Here is a 20,516-nt window from a genome sequence, read left to right as displayed (position 1 = left end):
GGTGGGAGAGATGCCAGCCCGGTTGTGGAGTCGAGGCTTAATGTGGATTTGTTTTCATTTATTTGCAGGCCCAGGGATTGGAAGCACTCGATGGTGATTTGTGTGAAGCGGAGGGCCTCGTTGAACATGGAGCCCTTCAGGAGGCAATCGTCAAGGTAAGGGAATATTATGACTCCTTTTTTCCTGAGGTAGGCAGTGACTACCGCTAGGAGCTTGGTGAAAACTCGAGGGGCAGTGGAAGGGCCGAATGGCAGAACTCTGTATTGGAAATGCGCTGAACCGAGGGTAAAACGAAGAAAATGTCTGTGGGCCAGGTGGATAGTGACGTGAAAGTAGGCGTCTTGTAGGTCGAGGGCTGAAAACCAATCGCCCTGCCCCAGGGCTGGAATTATGGTGGTGAGAGTAACCACCTTGAACTTTTGCTTTTTGACAAATTTGTTGAGCCTCCTGAGGTCGAGGATTGGTCGCCATCCTCCAGTTTTCTTTTCTGTTAAGAAATAAGGGAAGTAGAACCCTTTCCCCTTGTGGCATTCGGGCACAAGTTCGATAGCAGCCAGGTGAAGGAGATGTTGTACTTCTTGCTGGAGGTGTGGCTCGTGAGAGGTGTCCCTGAAGAGGGACAGGGAGGATTGGTGGGTGGGAGGTAAGGAGAGGAAGGGGATAGAATACCCAGTTATGATGACTGCTAGAACTCACTTGTCGGTGGTAATATTCTGCCATTGGTGCAAAAATGGCTGTAGGCGGTGTCCAAAGATAGTTGTAGGCAGTGCAAATGCTGAAGTTGGGACGATGTTTACGAGACCCTCAACCAAAGGTTAAAATCTGCTTATTAGTTGGAGGAAGTTGGGGCATTCCGGAGGAACTGGGGCGATGCCGCTGGTATCTGGATCTCTGGCGTTGGTGTTGTTGTTGTTGATCCTGAGATCTTGGGAAATGCTGAGTATATGGGGGGTAGCGTGGACGGTGGTAAGGTTGATATCTGTACTGTCGCCTTCTGGCTGTAGGGGTTTGGATGCCCAAGGATCGAAGAGTTGCCCTTGAGTCCCTCATTGAGTGGAGCATCTCATTAGTGGTGGAAGCAAAGAGTTTATCACCATCAAAAGGAAGATCCTCTATGGTGCTCTGAACCTCGCGAGGAAAGAGGGAAGAGGAGAGCCATGAACCTCGGTGCATGACCACTGCCGTAGCGGTGGATCTTGCTGTGATATTGGCTGAATCCAGAGCTGCTTGAAGAGCTGTGCGTGATATGATTTGGCCCTCGGAAACTAAAGCTGTAAACTGTGGTTTCTTGTTGTCTGGAATGTGTTCAATAAAGTCAATGAACTTGTTATAGTTTCTATGGTCATACTTTGCCAGAATTGCGGTATAATTGGCAATTCGAAATTGTAAGGTTGAAGAGGCATACACTTTGCGACCCAGCAGGTCTAAGCATTTGCCTTCCTTGTTGGCTGGGGTATGGTGGAAATACTGTTTGTTCCTTTGATTGGCTGCATCCACTACCAGTGAGTATGGCGCAGGATGTGAGAAAAGGAATTCAGAGCCCTTAGAGGGAATGAAGTATTTACGGTCTGCTTGTTTGCAGGTAGGCTGGCTTGTGGCTGGAGCCTGCCAGATGGACTTAGCAGGTTCCAGAAGGGCTGCATTAATTGGTAATACCAGTCTGGATGAAGAAGAGGGTTGCAGGATGTCTGTTAACTCATGTTGTTGGTCCGGTACTTCCTCTAGATTGATTCTAAGCTCGCTGGCAACCCTTTTAAAGAGATCCTGGAATTTCAAAAAATCGTCTGAGGGCAGTAGAGGGGAGGGAAGTAAAGCTTCTTCAGGCATTGTTTCAGTTGGTACTGGGTCAGAAGCAGGAGTTAATTGATCCTGAGCATGGGAAGGTGCCGCCGAGTGAGTCATATGATTTGGACGTTCACGTCTCGTCGGATTGGAATAGCGGGTGTGCTGCCGAGGGAAAGATGCCCATGGGGCCCAATACTGCCATGGTGGTGGAAAAGGCATAGGTGGTGCCATCCGGGGTTAACACACCAGGAGGCAGGGTCTCGAGGGTAGTCTGAGACAATTTTCCCGTGCCCGCGGGTGACAGGATTCCGAGGATGGAATTCTGATTGTATTGAAACATCACCCTGTAGTTCAGACTCCTCCTCACTGGAGGAAGGCTGTTCAGACCCTGAATCATTCGTAAGGGAGAAGCAGTCTTTAAAGAAGGGCGATTGCAGCGTAGGTTACACTAGGAGGTCACTTGATTGGGTAAACTGCAGCGCTGAGGCAGCTGAAGGTGAAGGCTGATAGAATTGCTGTGAGGGAACCCAGGCTTGCACCGGAGTTCTTAGTCTTCACGCCGTGCCAAGTAGCGCTGTTAATGCCGGTGCCGTAGTCGGTGCTGCGCTATTAATAGCAGGCTGCGGTGCCTCAGAGTGGGGCCTAATTTGTCAGCACTGCATTCATCGCGGTGCCGATAGGTGCCATAATCGAGGCAGGCAACTGAAAGCCTGTCGCCTCGGCACCGGAGCCTCGCGCTGCCGCCGAAAGCACAGGCGGGTTTAACGCGGTGCCAGAGGAGCCCAGCTCGTCGAAAGTGCTCAGGCAGGGAAGCACCGGAAAGGAGACTGTGGATCTGACTGGAGAAGGTTTGTGTCTAAGGGCTTCTTTTGAATTTGACAGAAGGTGTCCTCGTTTTGCGGCTTTCTTCTGCTTTTTAGAAGTGGGAGAGCTGTGTCGGTGAGCGGAGGCAGAGTCCGTGTCAGGGTCTGAGGCGGACCCTAGGGATTTTTGAAGTAAAATAAGTTTAAGTTACATCTCCCTGTCCTTTCTCGCTCTGGAGCTTAGTTTAGTGCAGTGAGCACATTTCTGGGGAATATGGGTCTCCCCCAAACATTTTATGCACTGTGAATGTCCATCGGAGAGAGGGATAGTGTCCTTACAGGAGGAGCAGCGCTTAAAGTCTGTGGAGCCAGGCATATCTGAAGTGGCTGCAGAAATCTCCGATCAAAGGCGCAGGGGCACACCGACACCTAGAGTGGAGCACCCACAGGGACATCTCTCGAAGAAGAACCCTAGTTACAAAGCTGAAACTATGAAGCTGAAACTTCAGGTCTGAAATAAGACTGTGTCACTTTACCACAAACTGGTAACCAGATTTTAACATTATTCTTAAACTGCTAGACCAGGGGAAACTACCCAGTCTTCAAATATGTATGATTCCATATAGGACTATATAAATTCTTCTTGCCCATGTTTCCATCTCCCCTGAGTGTTTCCCTAAGCATTATGTTTTTTGCTTTATAGATGAAAATGAAATGACTACGTGGTTTATTAAGCTCAGATTCCTTATAATTACATTTAAGGTAAGAGTCTGATGTTTGTCAACGGGAAATGCAGCTCTTTGGCAAGAGAAATAAAATGTGGGGTTTTTTTGTTTTTTTTTCTGACGTAAAACATTGAAGTTATTTGAGCTTGGTTTAATTTTAGTACAAAGTCAGTTTTTCAATCACCAATACATAATTTGTATTGCAGTAGTGCCTAGGAGACCCAGTCATGGACCAAGACTTCATTGTGCAAGGTGCTGTACAAACAAATCAATATGGTGGTTCATGCCACAAAGAGTTTACAAATAAAAACTTTAATTTTAAACTCAAATGCCACAAAAGATTGAAGTTTTCTGTAGCTTGCTAGGTGGTGAGTTCCACAAAGAAGCATAGTTTCAACAAAGCTCTGACTCCCATTACATCAAGGATTAAGGGTATGATTGGGACACACAAAATGATTACTCAATCCATACAATGTGGGTGAATTTTTTTACTATTGCAATCATCAAAATAGGCTCATGTGGTGAATAGGCCTTGGACGGGCCTCTGCATGGAGCTGAATTTCACCCAGCATGAGTAGAAAATATTTTAAAATCATGGATCATGGCACAATTTGCAACCATTCAGCATGGGATTTGAAGAGAGAGGTTTTTAATATTCTGAGACAAGTGAATGCCTGTTAAGTATCTGAGCAGCTGCATTCTGTATATTCTAATCCTATAACAGTACAGTTTAGAAGCCGACAATTGTAGAGATGCTAGTCTAGCCATGAAATAATTAAGGCTTTTACCAAAATTTATACATTGTTGTGAGCAGAAGCCTTAGTCCAGATATATTTTGAAATGATAAAAAGGCACCTAACTAGCAATCCTGAGATGCTTATCTATCAATAAATCAGAGGTCAATGCAACCCAAAGACACTTAGCACTCAAGCATAGTGTAACATGAGGATTACACAAAAGAAATTACCCAGACAGAGCCTGACTCAGCAGAATAACTCTATAATTTTGATTTATTTTCATAAAACAATAGGACATCCCTGTTTTGATCTGATGCAGACAGCAAGTGATTGTGATATGAAAGAAAGAAACCAAATAGGTGTGTCATCTACAACACCTAACGAATGCTTGAGACATACACTGAAGACAAAGACTGCATTGCATCATAGGAAAATGAAACCATATCTGATTTGAACCATCCCATGACTGACCACTGAGAATGCAATAGCTTGACCCATTTCATTAAGAAAGGATCATAGCAGCAATAACCACGTGAAGTGTTGCTGAAACGTCCAAAGCGTAACACAGAGTACTCATGAATTGGCTTCCATTAATAAATCATTAAGCACTTCAAAAGTGTCATCTCTCTGCAGGGTCACGCTCCCTTGCTCTCATTCTCCTGTTCCTCACTTGCACTTCTATGCACAAGACTCTGCACCTGCACAATGCAGCATCAAGCTATGTGTAATTACCTTGTGATGGTTGCCATGCATACTCACTTTCATTGATATTACGTTTTGAGGAAAGCCAGGCTATTGTCATATTCTATTTCTCTATTATTTCTCAAGATAAAAATGAGAAACCATTGCTAAACTATGCCTATTGCCTTCAATCAGTTTTGGAAAATATCCATATTAATAAAGTAGTGGTATTAGTATTTTTACTGGAGTTTAGTTTCTCTAATTGCTCTCCTAAGGCATAGAGCAAAATGATGCAACTGTGACATTTGAGCTAAGAAACAATATTGATATCTGAAATCAAGTAATCCATGCCAATTAGTATGAAATTCAAACTAACAAACACAAAATACTCTTTTTCTTACTCTAACATAATTATCTAGATCCTGGTGATTGAAATCAAGTGACTATCAAACAATTTAAGTTATAGGAGTCAGCTTTTTTCACAGAATAAGTAGTCTCCTATTAGCTGGTTATGCCAAACAGCAGCTTGCAATAATCAGATAACACAACTTTATGTTATTGTGAGTTAGATTCATAGGTGCTGGAACTAGGGGTGCTGCCGTACCTCCTGCCTGGAAATGGTTTCCATCATATACAGGGTTACACTTTTGTTCAATGGCTCTCAGCACCCCCATTATACAAATTGTTCCATCACCCCGATTAGATTGCTCTTCAGTACAAAGACCATTTATTTCTATGAGTTTGTGGAGCACTTAGCACAATGGGGTCCTGACCTGATACAGTCTTGTGGGCACTGCCACAATACACATAAATAAGTGATAATAGGAAGGAGGGAGAGATCTAAGCAGAGTACTAGTTTGCCAGGAGGCCTGGAGATGTAGCCCTTGCTATAACAGTCACTCAACACGTAACTGATAAGTCACATAGGCTTCTTTTTATATTTGTAAAGAAAGGCAAATATAACTTACCTACCCTGCAAACAATATTCCTCTATTTCTCTGCATGCTGAACAAGTGATTTTCCCAAGTGCAAGTTTTAAAACCCATGTGTGCAGTCTTCCCAATTCCTATTTCCTTTCCTTGTTACCCTATCACCCCTCTCCGCAGTCTACCTTTGTTCAATCATCCCTTCTCCTTCTGCCCTCTCTGTTGACCCTCTCTCCTTTCTCATTCATTATCACCTCTTCTACACCACTCAGTCTCTGCCTTCCTATTGTCTCCTAACACTTCCTCTCTCCATCCCACACACTATCTCCCTCATTTTCCATGGGGATAGTAAGAATAGGAGAAACAGAGGGGGAGAAAAAGGGAGGGAAAGTTCTAGAGCTGCTCCTTCACCAGACCTGCAGCACTCACAGAAAGGGAAATCCTTGAGTCTCTTTCCCCCAGCCCTGACATAGTGGCCTGTGCAGCACCCACAGAAAGGGAAATCCTTGAGTCGCTTTCCCCTAGCCCTGACATAGTGGCCTGGAAGTAGATGAGGAAGAGGGAAGCCCTTGAGCCCTTTCCGCACAAAGCCAAATGGTACCAGTAGCAACTGGGGAAATCGTATATCTCAGTGCCCAGACTGCCACTTGTGTGGCAAATACCTACCTGTTTGCAATGCCTGACAGCCGTGGATTTGGCCTTTTAGCTTATGGAGGATCCCACCAAACAGGGGTGTGGTAAGGCATAAGGAGTTAATATCTGCAGAGTGCTTTGAAGCTGAAGTGTTAGATTTAGCTTTACTCTATTTTGCCTTTATATATTTTATGATCAAACGTGGGCACATAAATATATAGTTATATGTGACCAACACATCCTGTGAGCATCACTCATTGTGTTTCAAAAGACCCATCTTTTTCCATTCCTCTCTCACCAAATTTTTTTATTTGGGCATAAGAGTTTACTCAATCACACAGCAGAAGGAGCAATTGCAGCTACAGGTGACACTGTGGTGCATCAAACCCAGATATTTTGATCCATTATAAGACCTGAGGAAAAACAAGTTATGAACTTTTCCAGCCTTTGTAATGCTTTCTTACTTCCAATTAAGGAAAATGGTTACACCTTTCAGTGCTTCTCTGTGGGAAACTAATTTGTTTTGCAAAGTAATTTCTGCTGTTTATATTTTTTTTAAAGAAAAAATGTATTAGCTAGAAACATTTTTCATGAATAAAACTTCGGATGCCAACTCAGCCTGACATGCACATCAGCATCAGATAAAGTGCATATTAAAAGTTCCATTGACAACCCTCTCTTTCAAGTGATCTAACAATGTCATCTTGAAATCTCCCAATTTTGATTCTGTTCTAATATTAGACGCAATTCCTTCCAGCATTTGGAACTTAGATGTCAAAGAATCTCCACAAAATACATGGAAATATTATACCAGCTTCCCATGCAGTTGTTGCAGTCAATATGTTGGTCCCATCCGCTACTGGAAAGGGCCAACGGCCTCTACACACAGCATCCTTTTTCTGAACTAATGCACCCTCAATCAAATCCCTCCTCAAGGTGTGCTTCTGCTGGAAAGCCTGTAAGAAATTAGCTAACTAATAACTGCAAGGTAGGAGGGCAGTTGTGGGTTTGTTTGTACAAAAAGACAGACCAACAGACAAAAATAATATGTGAAACTCGCTGTGCCACTTCCTCAACTCTGTTTTTTTCTCTTCCAGACTGTTAAATTCTTTGGGGCAAGTATGATACCTTTCTGTGTACCTAGAAAATGATTAGTACATTATGGGTGCCACTGCAATATAAATAAATAATAATATAATAATTATCTTGACTGAAGAGGTATTTTAATACAGCTCTTGGCATAATGACAGTAATTGAAAACCCTTCTACACTGCAGCCTATTTTGCAACATGTTTACATACCAACTTATTCATTTCTCCTCTGTTTACAAAATGGAGATAACTAAGGAAATCTCAAGTTCTTTATTTTTTTTTTATTTTGAGGTGCTTAAAGAATCTCTCGGCATTTAAAAAAATAAGAAACCTAATGAAACCATGCAGAGTGATAAGAGACTCAGAGTTACAAGTATTAAAAGAGATGAATTGCATTAACCCCTGCCCTTCCCCATTATAGTCACTGCCCACTGGAAACAACAACAGAATTACTAAAATCCCACACTCTCTAATGGGATGGTAATAGGATTCAGAGGCCATTAGGGTAAAGGCAATCCATATTTTACAGTTTAATAAGCTCTTGCTGAAGATGCTGCATCCCTCTTCAAAGCCCAACAATTACCAATTTTACATTAACAAATCCACAACCATAATTGGGATCACAAAATGCATCCAAATCAATAGTGTGTTGAGTGTGAGGGGGTGCTGTTAATTTGTGTGTGTGTGTGTGAGAGAGAGAGAGAAAGAGAGAGAGAGAGAGAGAGAGAATTAAATAATTTAATGGAATAATTTATTATTTTATAGTCATATTGATTATTAGAGTCATTTCAGAATACTTTGGATATGAAGGATGCCATGGTTACTGCAGTATGGATATAATTCTGAGTGAGTTGATATTTTTCACAAGACAAGCACTTTTGTCTTTCTATTATCTAAAAATACCATTTCTCTTGTTAAGAAGAAATACAGTAACCAACTATTCTTATCTCAATAGAAGACATGATGGCACAGATAATAATGTTGGATTCACATGTATATACTCTGTACATGCAGATAGGAGCACACAATTCTTCATAACTAATATTTCTTCCTATACAATTTAAAGGGTGAAATTAAAAATGACTATTAACCCATTGAAAATTGATGATTTTTTAAAACCAGTATGAGATATTTGCAATTAAATTCTGCCCTCAAAGGCATGCACCCAGTCCTCTGTGAGGTCAACAAGAGTCTTGTATGCCTATATCTAAAACAAAATGTAGTCTCCTGAAGTTAAATTACAGTCATTTGTTGGCTGGCTACTCATAAACATATAAATATGGCCATGTCAACTCTAAGTAAACAAAAATATATACTTCAGATTAAAAAAATCCTTCAGTGTATACCACCCAAAGTGAGACAATCCTATGCTTGATTCATTGATATTGCTACTTTACATGGTTTACCAGAACATTTGCCAGTATATCCTAACAATTTTATTTAAATTAATTGGGCTTCACCTGCTCACATCTGAGTGCAGGATCAGGGCTCTTAGGCAACAATTCTGGCTTCATATGTGCATGGGTGTTGAATTTCATAATGGAAATTGCGCCTGTACATCATATTCTGCACTGAAGGGGAGTTCAGGCCACCCAAGACACATGACTCTCAAAGCGTTAACTGTCCAGTGAATCCTTCTCTTAAGATCAGTGGCTGTGTGAATAAGGAAAGGAGATTTGTCAGGATTTCAGACAGAGGACTGAGATCTGCTCCCTGTCCTCATCTCACAAACAGGTGCTTCCTGTGGCTGGGAGCCTGCAAACTCCCTGACCAATCTCTGGAATACACAGCAGCAAGGAATTACTAATACCCATGGAAGCGGTGACTAACCATGAAAGTTTGTTTGCAAGTTCCACTGCATAGAAAGGACAAAACATGCCACACAAAGCACTTGTTACCACAGCTTTCAGGTCTACTAAGCAGCTTCCTCCAGGGACACAAAGAGCAGAGATGCAAACCAAGCAGGGAAGAGAAGTAGCTGTGCAATATGGATGAGAGAATATTCTACCTAGCCACCTTTCCCATCCATACAGCCTCCCCAGCCTTCTTCTGTAGGATTGTATGTATGTGCAAATCTAATTGGCATTCAGGTATTCCATACATGTAGTTGATCTGGTCCAAATTCTACCATGGGATGTTCATGTAGAACTCCAATGCACTTCAATGAGAACACAGGAACATAAGAGCTGTTATGCTAGGTCAGACCAAAGGTCCATCTAGCCCACTATCCTGTCTCTGGCAGTGGCCAGTTCCAGAGCTCCAGGGATAGTGTGCAGAACAGAGTAATTTGGGAGTGATCCACCCAGTCTTCCACTCCCTGTTTCCAGAAATCAGAGGTTTAGGGTTGCCCAAAGTATGAGGTTGCATCTCTAACCATCTTGGCTAATAGCCATTGATGGATCTATCCTCCACGAACTTATCTAGGTCTTTGTTATCCAGTTATATTTTTAACCATCATAACATCCCATGGCAGTGAGTTCCAGAGGTTACCTGTGTGTTGTATGAAGAAGTCATTCCTCTTGTCTTGAACACATTTATCTGATATGACTATGTCAGATTTTGCCAGACATATACAGAACAGTGAATGTATTTGCAGTGCAGGAAATATTCATTGTGACTATCTCCCTTTTAGTCCTTTTATAGCTTAGAGAAAATAAGGACTTAATTCCATGAGATGCTGATCATACTCAAATTTTGCTCATGCCACAGAGTTGATGGCACTCAGCATCTCCAAAGAGTGTTCAGCATGTTGCAGGACTATCTTCAGAGCGCTAGTTCTGTTAGACCCCACCCACTGAAGCTGTTAGTCGTGCATCATCTGCAGTAAGTGATCCATAAGCAAAAAATGACAATTTAAAATTTTGATTTCATAAACTACTTTGGGGAGAAGTCAGAATAATATCTTTATCAATTAATTAGATTGCTAGCAAGGAAAATGCTTAGCAAACTATTTTGACAGTTGAGCTCTTCAGCCTTCCAGATTAGATTTTTAGTTTTCAAAGGATAGTCCCCGGGCATTCTAATAAAAATAACTAAAAACCTAGTAAAATTGAAAGGGATAACTTGCCTAAGTCCAAATACAAGAGCTACGCAATATCAACATCTTATACCACAACATACAACAAACGGGAAACAAAAAAGGTCTCAAGTATCACAGAACGATGACAAACTAAAAGGGGTGGAGGGAGAGGAAGAGAAAGAGAAAAAAAACAGTGAATTACTTCAAATTTACAAACAAGACTGTAATAATAAATAAATAATACCATCACCACTATAGTTCTATTGATATAACTCCACTTTTTTCCAAAATAAGAGCTTCCATGCATAATTATAATTGTATAATTAAACCTATTATTATGCTGTGAAATTTCCCATGTACATATGCAAGGTACGACTTTATAGCGCTATTATCAATTAATATTTAACTTTATGTTTCCATGTTATCTACGTATCCTGAACAGTTTCACTATTTATTATTTATTCTATAAAGAAACAAAACCTTGTAAAAGACTCGCTCATTGTGGTGGAGAAGGAAATGCAATGCCTATGAAAACAAATGACTAAACAGCTCTGTTGCAAGTAAAGCACAGCGCAGGCAAAGTGCAGGCAGGTATTGACTAAGTTTACCTTCAAAGTTCAATCACTGTAGAACTTATGACAACTCTGCTTTTTCTTAGCAAATATTAAAAGAAAATACAGAACGATACCGTGAGCCAACAGCCACTGAAGACTGATCACTTGATTGCCGAGCAACAGAAATGGTATAAAGGACAAAAATGCCCTGCAAGTAGTCGTGCATAAAGTCCACCTTGTGCATCAAGTATATGATGTTTGAATTGTTGCTGTACTAACAGAATGCCACCAAGTTCCACAAAGCTAATTTTCCCAATTTTCTTATAATGACCTTTGCCCTTATTCACCATTTTTTTCCTAGGTAGGCCTACTTAATAAGAATGCAATTTTCTAATGAGAAAAGGTGTGCTATGGTATTCCTACGGACCAAATAGAACCACAGTGCACGGCACTTCTATGTGTTCCAGCCTTAGTCAAATTTATTTAAAGGTTTATTCCTTCTTCTCAGAGCATCATATATTTTCTCTGCTGAGCAGAATTTCACTTGAAAAAAAGAAAATTTTCTTGCAATGCAAAAGTCAGCATCCAAATCAGAACTTCTGTAAATCCTACTTTCTCCTGTTTGAATTTTAATGCAAAACCTCTCTTGCAGCTCCATATTAATATAACCCAAACCTGAACTGCATCAGTCCAGCCATTCCACTCGTTGACCTCTTTTGGGTAGGGAATTACTGTGTTTTTAAGGTATGGACAAAATTTCCACTAGGGACACCAAACTCATTTCTACTTGTGACACAAATTGTAATTTGAACCAACTCCTTCAGAGATGAAAGCCTTGTGCCACTGCATTGCTAACCCTCTCAGAGGAAATTTAACTTAATAATATGAAACTAAACCAATAATCATAACAAGTTAGAAAAAAAAGCTTTTGAAAGTAGAGAAAAAAGTCTCTCAAAAACAGGTTTTTTCCCCCCAAAAAGGAAAATATGAATGGCAGCTCCATCCACCCTCAAACCACCATAGATTTGTGTCACTTAGAATATTCAATTTTAGCAATTTATGAAGAATGGGTGAGGATGAATGGATAAATGTGAAAAGAAATTATATTGTCTGCATTGTGTTCCTGCTTTGCTGAGTACTCAGCCATGTCACAAAAGACTATTTCGATTTTTATTCCAGTCATTCTAAACACCATCTCAGAAAAAGGTGGTAAGGAGATACACTATAATGAACTATTGTACAATAATTATAGCTTGGGTTTCTGTCAAGGCTCTCGCCACATAAATGAACATTTATCAGGAATTTGCCTAAAATAAATAGATTAAACTAATTTCCCCAACAAGAAAGACATGCTTCTCTTTCATTTGGCTTTTTGTTAACTGTGACTAATTATTTCACTTTCATTAACAGAATATTTATCTTTTCACAGAGGTGACAACTGATATACTCTGTTTCCAGGTCTCCATATTAGAGAGCTGAACATTTGCCCATTCCTTACATTCTACTGACCTCTAGAGACTATATGTGTATATGTTATGTGTGTGTGTGTGTATACATCTATACATTTATTTGTGTGTGTGTGCATTTTGGTGCTAGACCTAGATATCACTACATGCTATAATAAATCTGTGTAAACACACGCACATTCTGCATGAGTTACTTAGCCCATTTTGCATTAGGTTTAGAATGGTTCTTTTTCTTGTGTATTTACTATATAAGTAGAATCTTTTACCAGGTATATTTTAAGCCTGTTTCCCTTCAACTGCCCCACCAAGATATACACGGATAGTTTAATTTTTAGCCTCATGGAGGGGATTTAGCGTTATATATGACTCTCGATATAAACACTGTAATATATCACATTTCTAAGAATCAAAACCTGTTTGTTTCACGAGAAAGGTAAAGTTCTAATTCTCCTTACTTTACCAGATCATTGTTAAATGCATAAAGGGGGGGGGGGAAATGCCACCCACAACTTGGAGTCAATACTTTTTAGAAATGGTAACATCTTGTGGCAGCTTGCTTGCCTCTATTGTGCTGCTTAGATGGAATTTGTATAAAAGCCTACTTTGAGCTTGGCATCTAGTTCAAAGAGAAAGGGTCAAGGTAAAGAGCCAAACATTATCAAATAAAGCCTATTCAAAATAGACATTAATCCATTAATAAAGGGGAACATATGGGGCTGTAAGAATTACTGCTTTCCTTTCATGCCTGTGTTAACACCAAAAAGGTTACTATTAATCGAAACCTGATAATACACATTGGTCATATATAAATAATCGAAATATTATCACAAATAAATAAATGATTATATGTTCATCCTGTTAAATTAACATTTTTTCCCATGCAGAATATACAGTGTTAAGGCACATAGATGAAATCCTACAGTATTGCACTGAAAATTTACTCAGTAATGTTTGTTTCCAATATTGGTAACATGCCACAAAAATGCTATTCATAGGATCCTTTCATTTCACATTATTCCATGGTATGAAATAGGCATAAAGATATTTTGGTGTGGACAATCAGAAAAAGGGATCTACCATAGGTTTTGATTTCTAATAGGTTACTTTGCATTAGGTTATTACAGAATTTTACATCATACTACACATCATAATACATGATGTAAATTTTACATGATCTGGGGCCAGTTGTGAGTTGCAGTTTGAGGAAGAGTTTTAATAATACTGTACAAGCAAAATACAGAAATTGAACTTTATGGCATTGTGGCTCTTCACAAATTTTACATAGAGGATTAAAAAAACCAGTTAACCACAATGTATTTTATATAATGGCTAGAATTGGACCTAAGTTCACTGTATTAGATGAAGGGATGGTATGAGTTACATAGAAGCATTCAGTTCAAGCTTCCCAGATACTATATACAGTGCATAGAGCAAACATTTCCAGTGTACATTAGAGCTATGCATAACTAATTTCTGTTCCAAATAAACAAACATCCAGAAACTTAACTCTAAACTGAATTGAACACTAATCACAATAATACTCCCCGTACTTTGCTTCTATGAAAGCAATCGTGTATGATAAGTGATGTCTATAACGTTTGATAGTGTTAAGTGTGACTGCCAAGAGTGGGACCCCATCTTTGAAAGTATTACAATAGTGAGCAGATGAAAGCATTGGGCAAGTAAATGGGAAGAATTAAAATAATGCGTGCAGGAGAGAAAATGGTTTGTATTTTCATCCAGCTCTCAAGTGATATGGGATAGTCTACATAATGTACACTAGTTAAAACTTGCTGTAATTTATGTATCTTATACATGTATACACACACACACACAGACTAAGTAGCAACTATTGTTGACAGGTGTGGCATTATGACAGCCATGATAATTTCTACACTAACTGTTTTAAGCTCTTTATAGCGTATTCAGAAATAGAATCCCACTAACAAAGTAATGTTATTTTTGCTATAGACATCTGTGAAAATCTAAAGAATTCTTTAGTAAAACCTATCCACTTCCCACATAAAACAGCAATTGTTTAGGGTGGGCTGATTTTTTTTCTTCCTTATGAGTTTCAGAACACAGAAAAATACAAAGAAGAAAGTTTATTCCTTAGTGCTACAGTGTGTCATAAGCTTTTAAGCAGAATTCCCTATTGTTTTCAACAGAGAATTCTCTTAACTTATAATACATTATGGCCATTTAAAGTGAATTCTGTACCATTTCAGGGAATTGACATACATGAAATAAAGCAAAATAAGAAAGACACAAGTACATGACAACTGAGTTTGCAACCCACTCTTGTGGCATTTACAGATATAATGGCGTGCATTTAAAAAGCGGTATGAACAAAAGTGCCTATGCACTTTTGCACATTCCCAGCTTAGATGCACATTTCTTCCATTGCACACATGCAAACTGAGTTTGTGTACATTGAGAGATCTGCAAGTCTAAAATGAACATGTACAAAAATGCATACAAAATTTTGGGTCAATGTTTGCAGCATTCCAATGGTTCCAAAACTACTGGCATGAGACACAGGATGAGGATTTCGTTTATGTAATGTCAAACTAAAAAGCATGAATACATTTTATTTAAGATTAATGAGTACTCTGTGTGTGTGCGTGTGTGTTTAAACACACTAAAGAAACAAAAGGAACAAAAAGCGCAGTCTGAAGAAAAAACAGTGGCTATGTTAAATGTGTCCATTTAAGAAAAATGTCATACAAAAATATCTCAGACAAAGGGAATTGTTCAGCCTGCATCTGTGAAAAACAAAGTACACTCACCAAAATTAAAACAAAATAATAGGCAATTCCTGAATACACTTGATTTACAGTGTTAATTACAAAATATGTAAAATATAAAGATCTACCACATATATCTCTTCTAACTATACACTTCTTGCTCACATAAGCAAAAGTACAAAATACTAGCACGGAAAATGACTGGGTATTAAATCAAACCATCCTACAAAAAATTTTGTATTAAATTCAACATATTGGTGATCTTCATGCAAAGGAATCTCACCCCAAGTCTCCACTCCTACCCCAAACTAATCTTTTCAGATAAGGCACTGACTGATATACAAGATAATATAAGTGTATGGCAACACTTTTACTCAGGAAAAAAGGTTTTTGCAGTACACAAAAATACAAATGTATCCTATGTTTTAAAAAATGCATTACTGTTTTGAATTTGATATCTGTTAGTTGATTATCAGCTCCAAAAATAAATATTCCCACAGACAGAGGTCAGTGGTTGCCTGAAATTGCATCAGTTAATGTCTGTATAGTAGAATCCACTGCTCCTCTGGGACTGCTTTGTCATTTTATCAGAGTGATTACTAACATAGTAGTTTCAGCATAGGACACCACAGCTTTCAGTGCTCAAATTTGCTATTAGCTATCCTATTTCTACCTATTTTATTCTGTACATTGCCTTTTGTTATTGAAATTTTGCTCATAACTTCTCTTTTTAATTATCTTTTCTATTCTGAAGGCAATGCTATTATTTTTCAAACTTATATAATGATAGACCCTTACTAGCAAGCAATTAAATCGTTTTGATTGTTTTACACATTGCTCTGTTAAGCAGTTAATATTCACTAGGAAATCAGCCTCAGAGCATTTAAATTAGTTTAGAGGTTGCATGCTTTTAATTTCTTAACATTTCATTACATATTAGCAACTGGTGCACATTTTTATAATGTGTTTGATCATTACTTTTTCAGCTCTTCTTCTGAGAAAATCTGCATTCTAAATAGCATGGTTCAGTAGCCTCAATTTTTTTTTAATTTCAAATAGCAAACAGACCTATCATGTATTCAACAAAACTGGAATAATACCACTAACTCACCTTCAGTTTAAAAATCACCCTGTAAAATGGTGTTCTAATGTAATGATTTTACATAATTAATCAATCAGCAACCTTCATAAATACTATCAGTATTGTTTGAGATTTTTTTCTTTGCTTTTTGAACCCAACTGCATTTCTATTTCTCTATAAAAATGATCTTTCTTTTGCTCTCCAGCTACATCTACTGGAACATCAACAAAATGCTGCTATTTATATTAATCATGCAGTTAATGTTTAGTAGGGCAGAGTTAGCATCTGCCAAAACGAGAGAGAAATGATGTGCGATTCAGTTTTAAACAGAGTTACTACTACTGGCTTAAGCTGCCAGAGTTGCACCAAGCTTTTGACCTCCCAGATCTGCTCTCTCATAAGGATATATTATAACTGACTAAATGATATGTAAAGTTAACCTATTATCAAGATTATATAACCTTTTATGTTATTAACATCATTAAGACAGAATGAAGGCATCCTTTTAAAACACTACATAAAGAATAGTCAGATCCTTTCAAGTTTGAGATACAAAAAATCACTCCCCTCCTTTTTAACTTAGAAATTATAAGCATAGCAGAAGTTGATCGTTCATGCAGTTTTTTGCAGGTTTGAAGTGTGAAAGTAGCATTAGTTGAAAGAACTTAAATGAAATTTTTGAGAAAAAAAAATACTGCTGTGGTCATGGCCCTTGCAAAGTTTGAAACTATGTGTTAAATAAAATTTCACTGATAATAAAATAAAATATCCCTGACAAATCCCTAAGAAAGTTAAGTAAAATTTCACTGACAATATAATAAAATATCCCTGACAAATCCCTAAGAAAGTTTTTGACAGTTTGCCTCATTTGGAGTTTCCTACAATGTGCTACGGGGTCCAGTGCACACCTTCAAATATGGGGCGATTTGCATGCATATCTCTCATTGAAGGTAAAGGGAATAATGCATATGAATCCCTGTACATTGGTGGGAGGGAGACTAGAATTCCCTGGGGACTCGATCCCACTCATAGATACATGGTGGCTTGTTGCTACCTATCTTGTAAAATCAGCTATGTGAATGTATGCACAAAGCGTCACTGCTGATTTTTACAAAATATGTGGTTATCAGCACCCATCTATCATAGCATTAGTGTAAACTTGCATAAAGACCAATAACTTGTCTACCAAATTTCCTAATTTCCTTCTACATTGTGCCTCTTCATAGGTCAACAATGCTCCAATCTACCTGTCAAATTATGTTTACTTCACGGTAACTTATAAAGTTATCTTATTATACCTCTCTTTCCAATGGCAGTTTAATTTACTAATATAACCGTACTTTTACAAATAGGTAACCCTGACAATTGCATGCTGTTTGTTTTTTTTTAAATCACTAATAAAGGTCTGACTATCAAGAGAGGTTAATGGAATCTTTGCATTACCATGGAGAGAAAAAAAATAATCCTGGTGTTTATAGAATACTATTCTTCTTATTCAAAAGTGTTAGGTCATGCACACGGACAGTGATTATAAAATACAGGAGCACAGGATTCCAAAAAATTAATGAGGAATTGAAACAAAGATCGCAATAGCTAAACATTTTAGTCATGGTGAATGGAGAAAGCTTTAAGTAGCATATATATTCCTATTTTTACATAATTTAATTGTGAAATTACTTTTGTCTTTAAATCCCTTTCAACCATCACACTAAGGCATGTTTCTGAAAACTAGGGATACTAAGGTTTATAATTTTATTTCAGACACACAGGTTAAAGTTCAGACCTTTGGAATGATAATTAGTCCATCTCAATAGCTGTTATATGGAAATCCCTTTATAGTATTCCAGGTGTACTTGTGAACAGCACTTCCAGAGTTAACTCCATTTGACAACTGACATAAATTCAGCGTTCTAATTTGTGATTGCTTTACTAAACACGGGTGCAGTTTATGAGTTTTAGTTCCATATTTCATTCAGGATGGTACTTAATCTCTATTAACAGTACATAAACATGAACTAGGTTTTACAATATGTCTAAAGGGGCATAGCTATTCTTCTGACGAAATGTCAGGCAAACAAATCACTATCACTGCAACAAACTCCACTCTAGATTTTACTCTAAACTTCAAATAATTATAATTAATTGTGTACGTTCAGTTGTTAGAAACAAATTGCAGAATGTCAGGTGCCTGAAAGGTTGAAAGACTCTGAGCTGGAATTAGACACTGAACAGCACATTGAGATTTCCCCTTAAGCACTGAATTCAGCCTTATGCAAAGTCCTGCTTGCACAAAAGCTGCATTTTCCATTTCTAGTCACCCATGCATTGAAATAAAACAGAAGGACAAACATGCAGTGTAAATGCAGCTTCTACACAAATCCATTTGCAATTGAATTTACGGCATGTTCTAGTACATCACAATTATTACAGGTACTTTACATCTTGAATGGAAGGAAGCCGATACAAGATCTCTGCTGCTCTTTGCTGTAGATGCTTTCCTCAGTTACAAAATGATGAAAATCTACCGATTTGACTAAGCCACTCCGTAAAACACAGATTCAGATACTTCTTACCTGCCTCAGCTGAAGGCTTCCTTCCCTTGTTAGCAGTATGAAGCATCTCTAGCCTTCCCAGTCCTCACCAACAGCCTCAAATTGCACAGCTAAGTCCCTTTTTTGCAAGAAAATGCTTATTGAAAGTGATTAGCTTTTGTTGTCCCTTTTAAGTCCTTCCTGCAAGAAGGAGCAGGGGAGCGATGCGACGCCACCTTTTAATCTTTTGCGAGAGTGAAAAGGCAGAAAAGGAGCGCTCGATCAAACTGAGCTTCACACATGACTAAAACTCGCCTGAGAGGCTGCACGCTCTGGCTAAAGCACCACTAGGCGTGAGTGTAAGAACAGAGAAGAGGGGAGAGTCAATGAAATGTGACAACGTATGTGCATCAAAGGCAGGAAAAGAGAGAACAATAAGAGAGAGAATGAGAAAGCAATGAGAGAGAGAGACAGAATGAGAATATGAGGGAGAATAAGCATAAAGAAAAGATTGGGGAGTTTTCAAACAAAGATTCTTAGAATAAAGCCAAAGTGGCAGCTTCTGTTTTTATCTCAGTGAGCATGACATACTGCCTCTCTCATTTAGCAACACATTCTTATCTCTTCCAGGTTGAAAACGGAGATAATCACAATGTGTGCCTGTTTTATTGCCTGATTGGCATATGCTTGTGTAGTATACCTGTGATTTTTTTTTCTTCTTCTTTCAGGAATGCATTATGTGCAATTTAGTTCACATATTCATTTGGACACACAAAAAATTGAGTTGCTAATTTCCACAACAATTTACAATATAGTTTAACTGGCAGATGGAACTCTGCTTATAACAGCTGACAAACTATCATTGGTAAACAAAAGAATTAATACTTAATGTTGATAATTGAGTTTTACACAGTAACAAAAATATTAGCGCTGCTGAACTTGTCTGTCAAAGAATAGATATTACAGATATTCTCTCCATTCACGCTATTATTTTTACATCAAGCTAGAAGGTGGTGGGAGAGGAGGGAATCTGATCTAGGACTAACAGTGTCAAACATTAAATCAGGTTTAGCCATTAGATCAGGTTTAGAATTGGGAAATATGATTAGGAAACAATTTTTAATTTCAGATTTGATTATGAACTTTCCTTGTAATTAGAAGCAGTCCATGTGCAACATTCTCATATAAAGTAGGATTAGATTTAATGTAGTATGGGCTTTTAATACCCTTTTTAACATACTGTTAGAGCCTCTTATTTAATATACTTCATTTATACCGTCTTCAGTATAAGGACAGGACCAAATCGGGCCGATGGGCAACTAGTCAACTGGCCAATGGTCACGTTCCCTGTGTGCAGAGTGAACATTAGGTCACAGGAGGACTATGTTGTTGCACAGGGAGGCAGGATTGAGGGGGCAATGGAAAAGTAAACAAATCCTGTCCCTGCTGCAGCTGCCTCCCTGTGTCTCATTCAGGGTTTAGTAAGCATCCTACCTCTATTGAGAATAGGGAGGATGGGGCCAGTGCACTGGGATTTAGGATATCTGGGTCCAGTTCCCAGCTATGTAACACATTTTTGTGTGACCTTGGGCTTATTACATAGAGCCAGATTTTTAAAGGTATTTAGGTGTCTAAATGCAATTCATTTCAGTGGGAGTTAAATGGACAAATACTTGTGAAAATCTGGCCCTTAGACTCCCCACACTTCAGCTTCCCCATCTAAATTATTTCTTACCC

The 20,516-nt window shown here is 38.6% G+C and overlaps 1 protein-coding gene across 5 annotated transcripts in view; it reads right to left on the bottom strand.

Moving 5' to 3' along the window:
- Positions 1–20,516, bottom strand: part of TENM2 (teneurin transmembrane protein 2) — a 1,578,682-nt gene that overhangs the window by 593,759 nt on the left and 964,407 nt on the right. For 2 of the 5 annotated variants that reach the window (XM_030572356.1, XM_030572357.1), the window contains exon 1: positions 18,822–19,064. The exons of the other annotated variants lie outside the window; for them this stretch is intronic. In XM_030572356.1, coding sequence (XP_030428216.1) covers positions 18,822–18,867 — 46 coding nt within the window. In that variant the 5' untranslated portion in view covers positions 18,868–19,064. Of the gene's footprint in view, positions 1–18,821; positions 19,065–20,516 lie in introns of those variants that run through there. 5 annotated transcript variants of the gene reach the window in all.

The sequence above is a fragment of the Gopherus evgoodei genome, chromosome 8 (assembly GCF_007399415.2).
Source record: "Gopherus evgoodei ecotype Sinaloan lineage chromosome 8, rGopEvg1_v1.p, whole genome shotgun sequence".
NCBI classification, from domain to species: domain Eukaryota; kingdom Metazoa; phylum Chordata; order Testudines; family Testudinidae; genus Gopherus; species Gopherus evgoodei.
The sequence above is the reverse complement of the archived record's forward strand: the minus strand, read 5'-3'. Positions and strand labels throughout refer to the sequence as shown.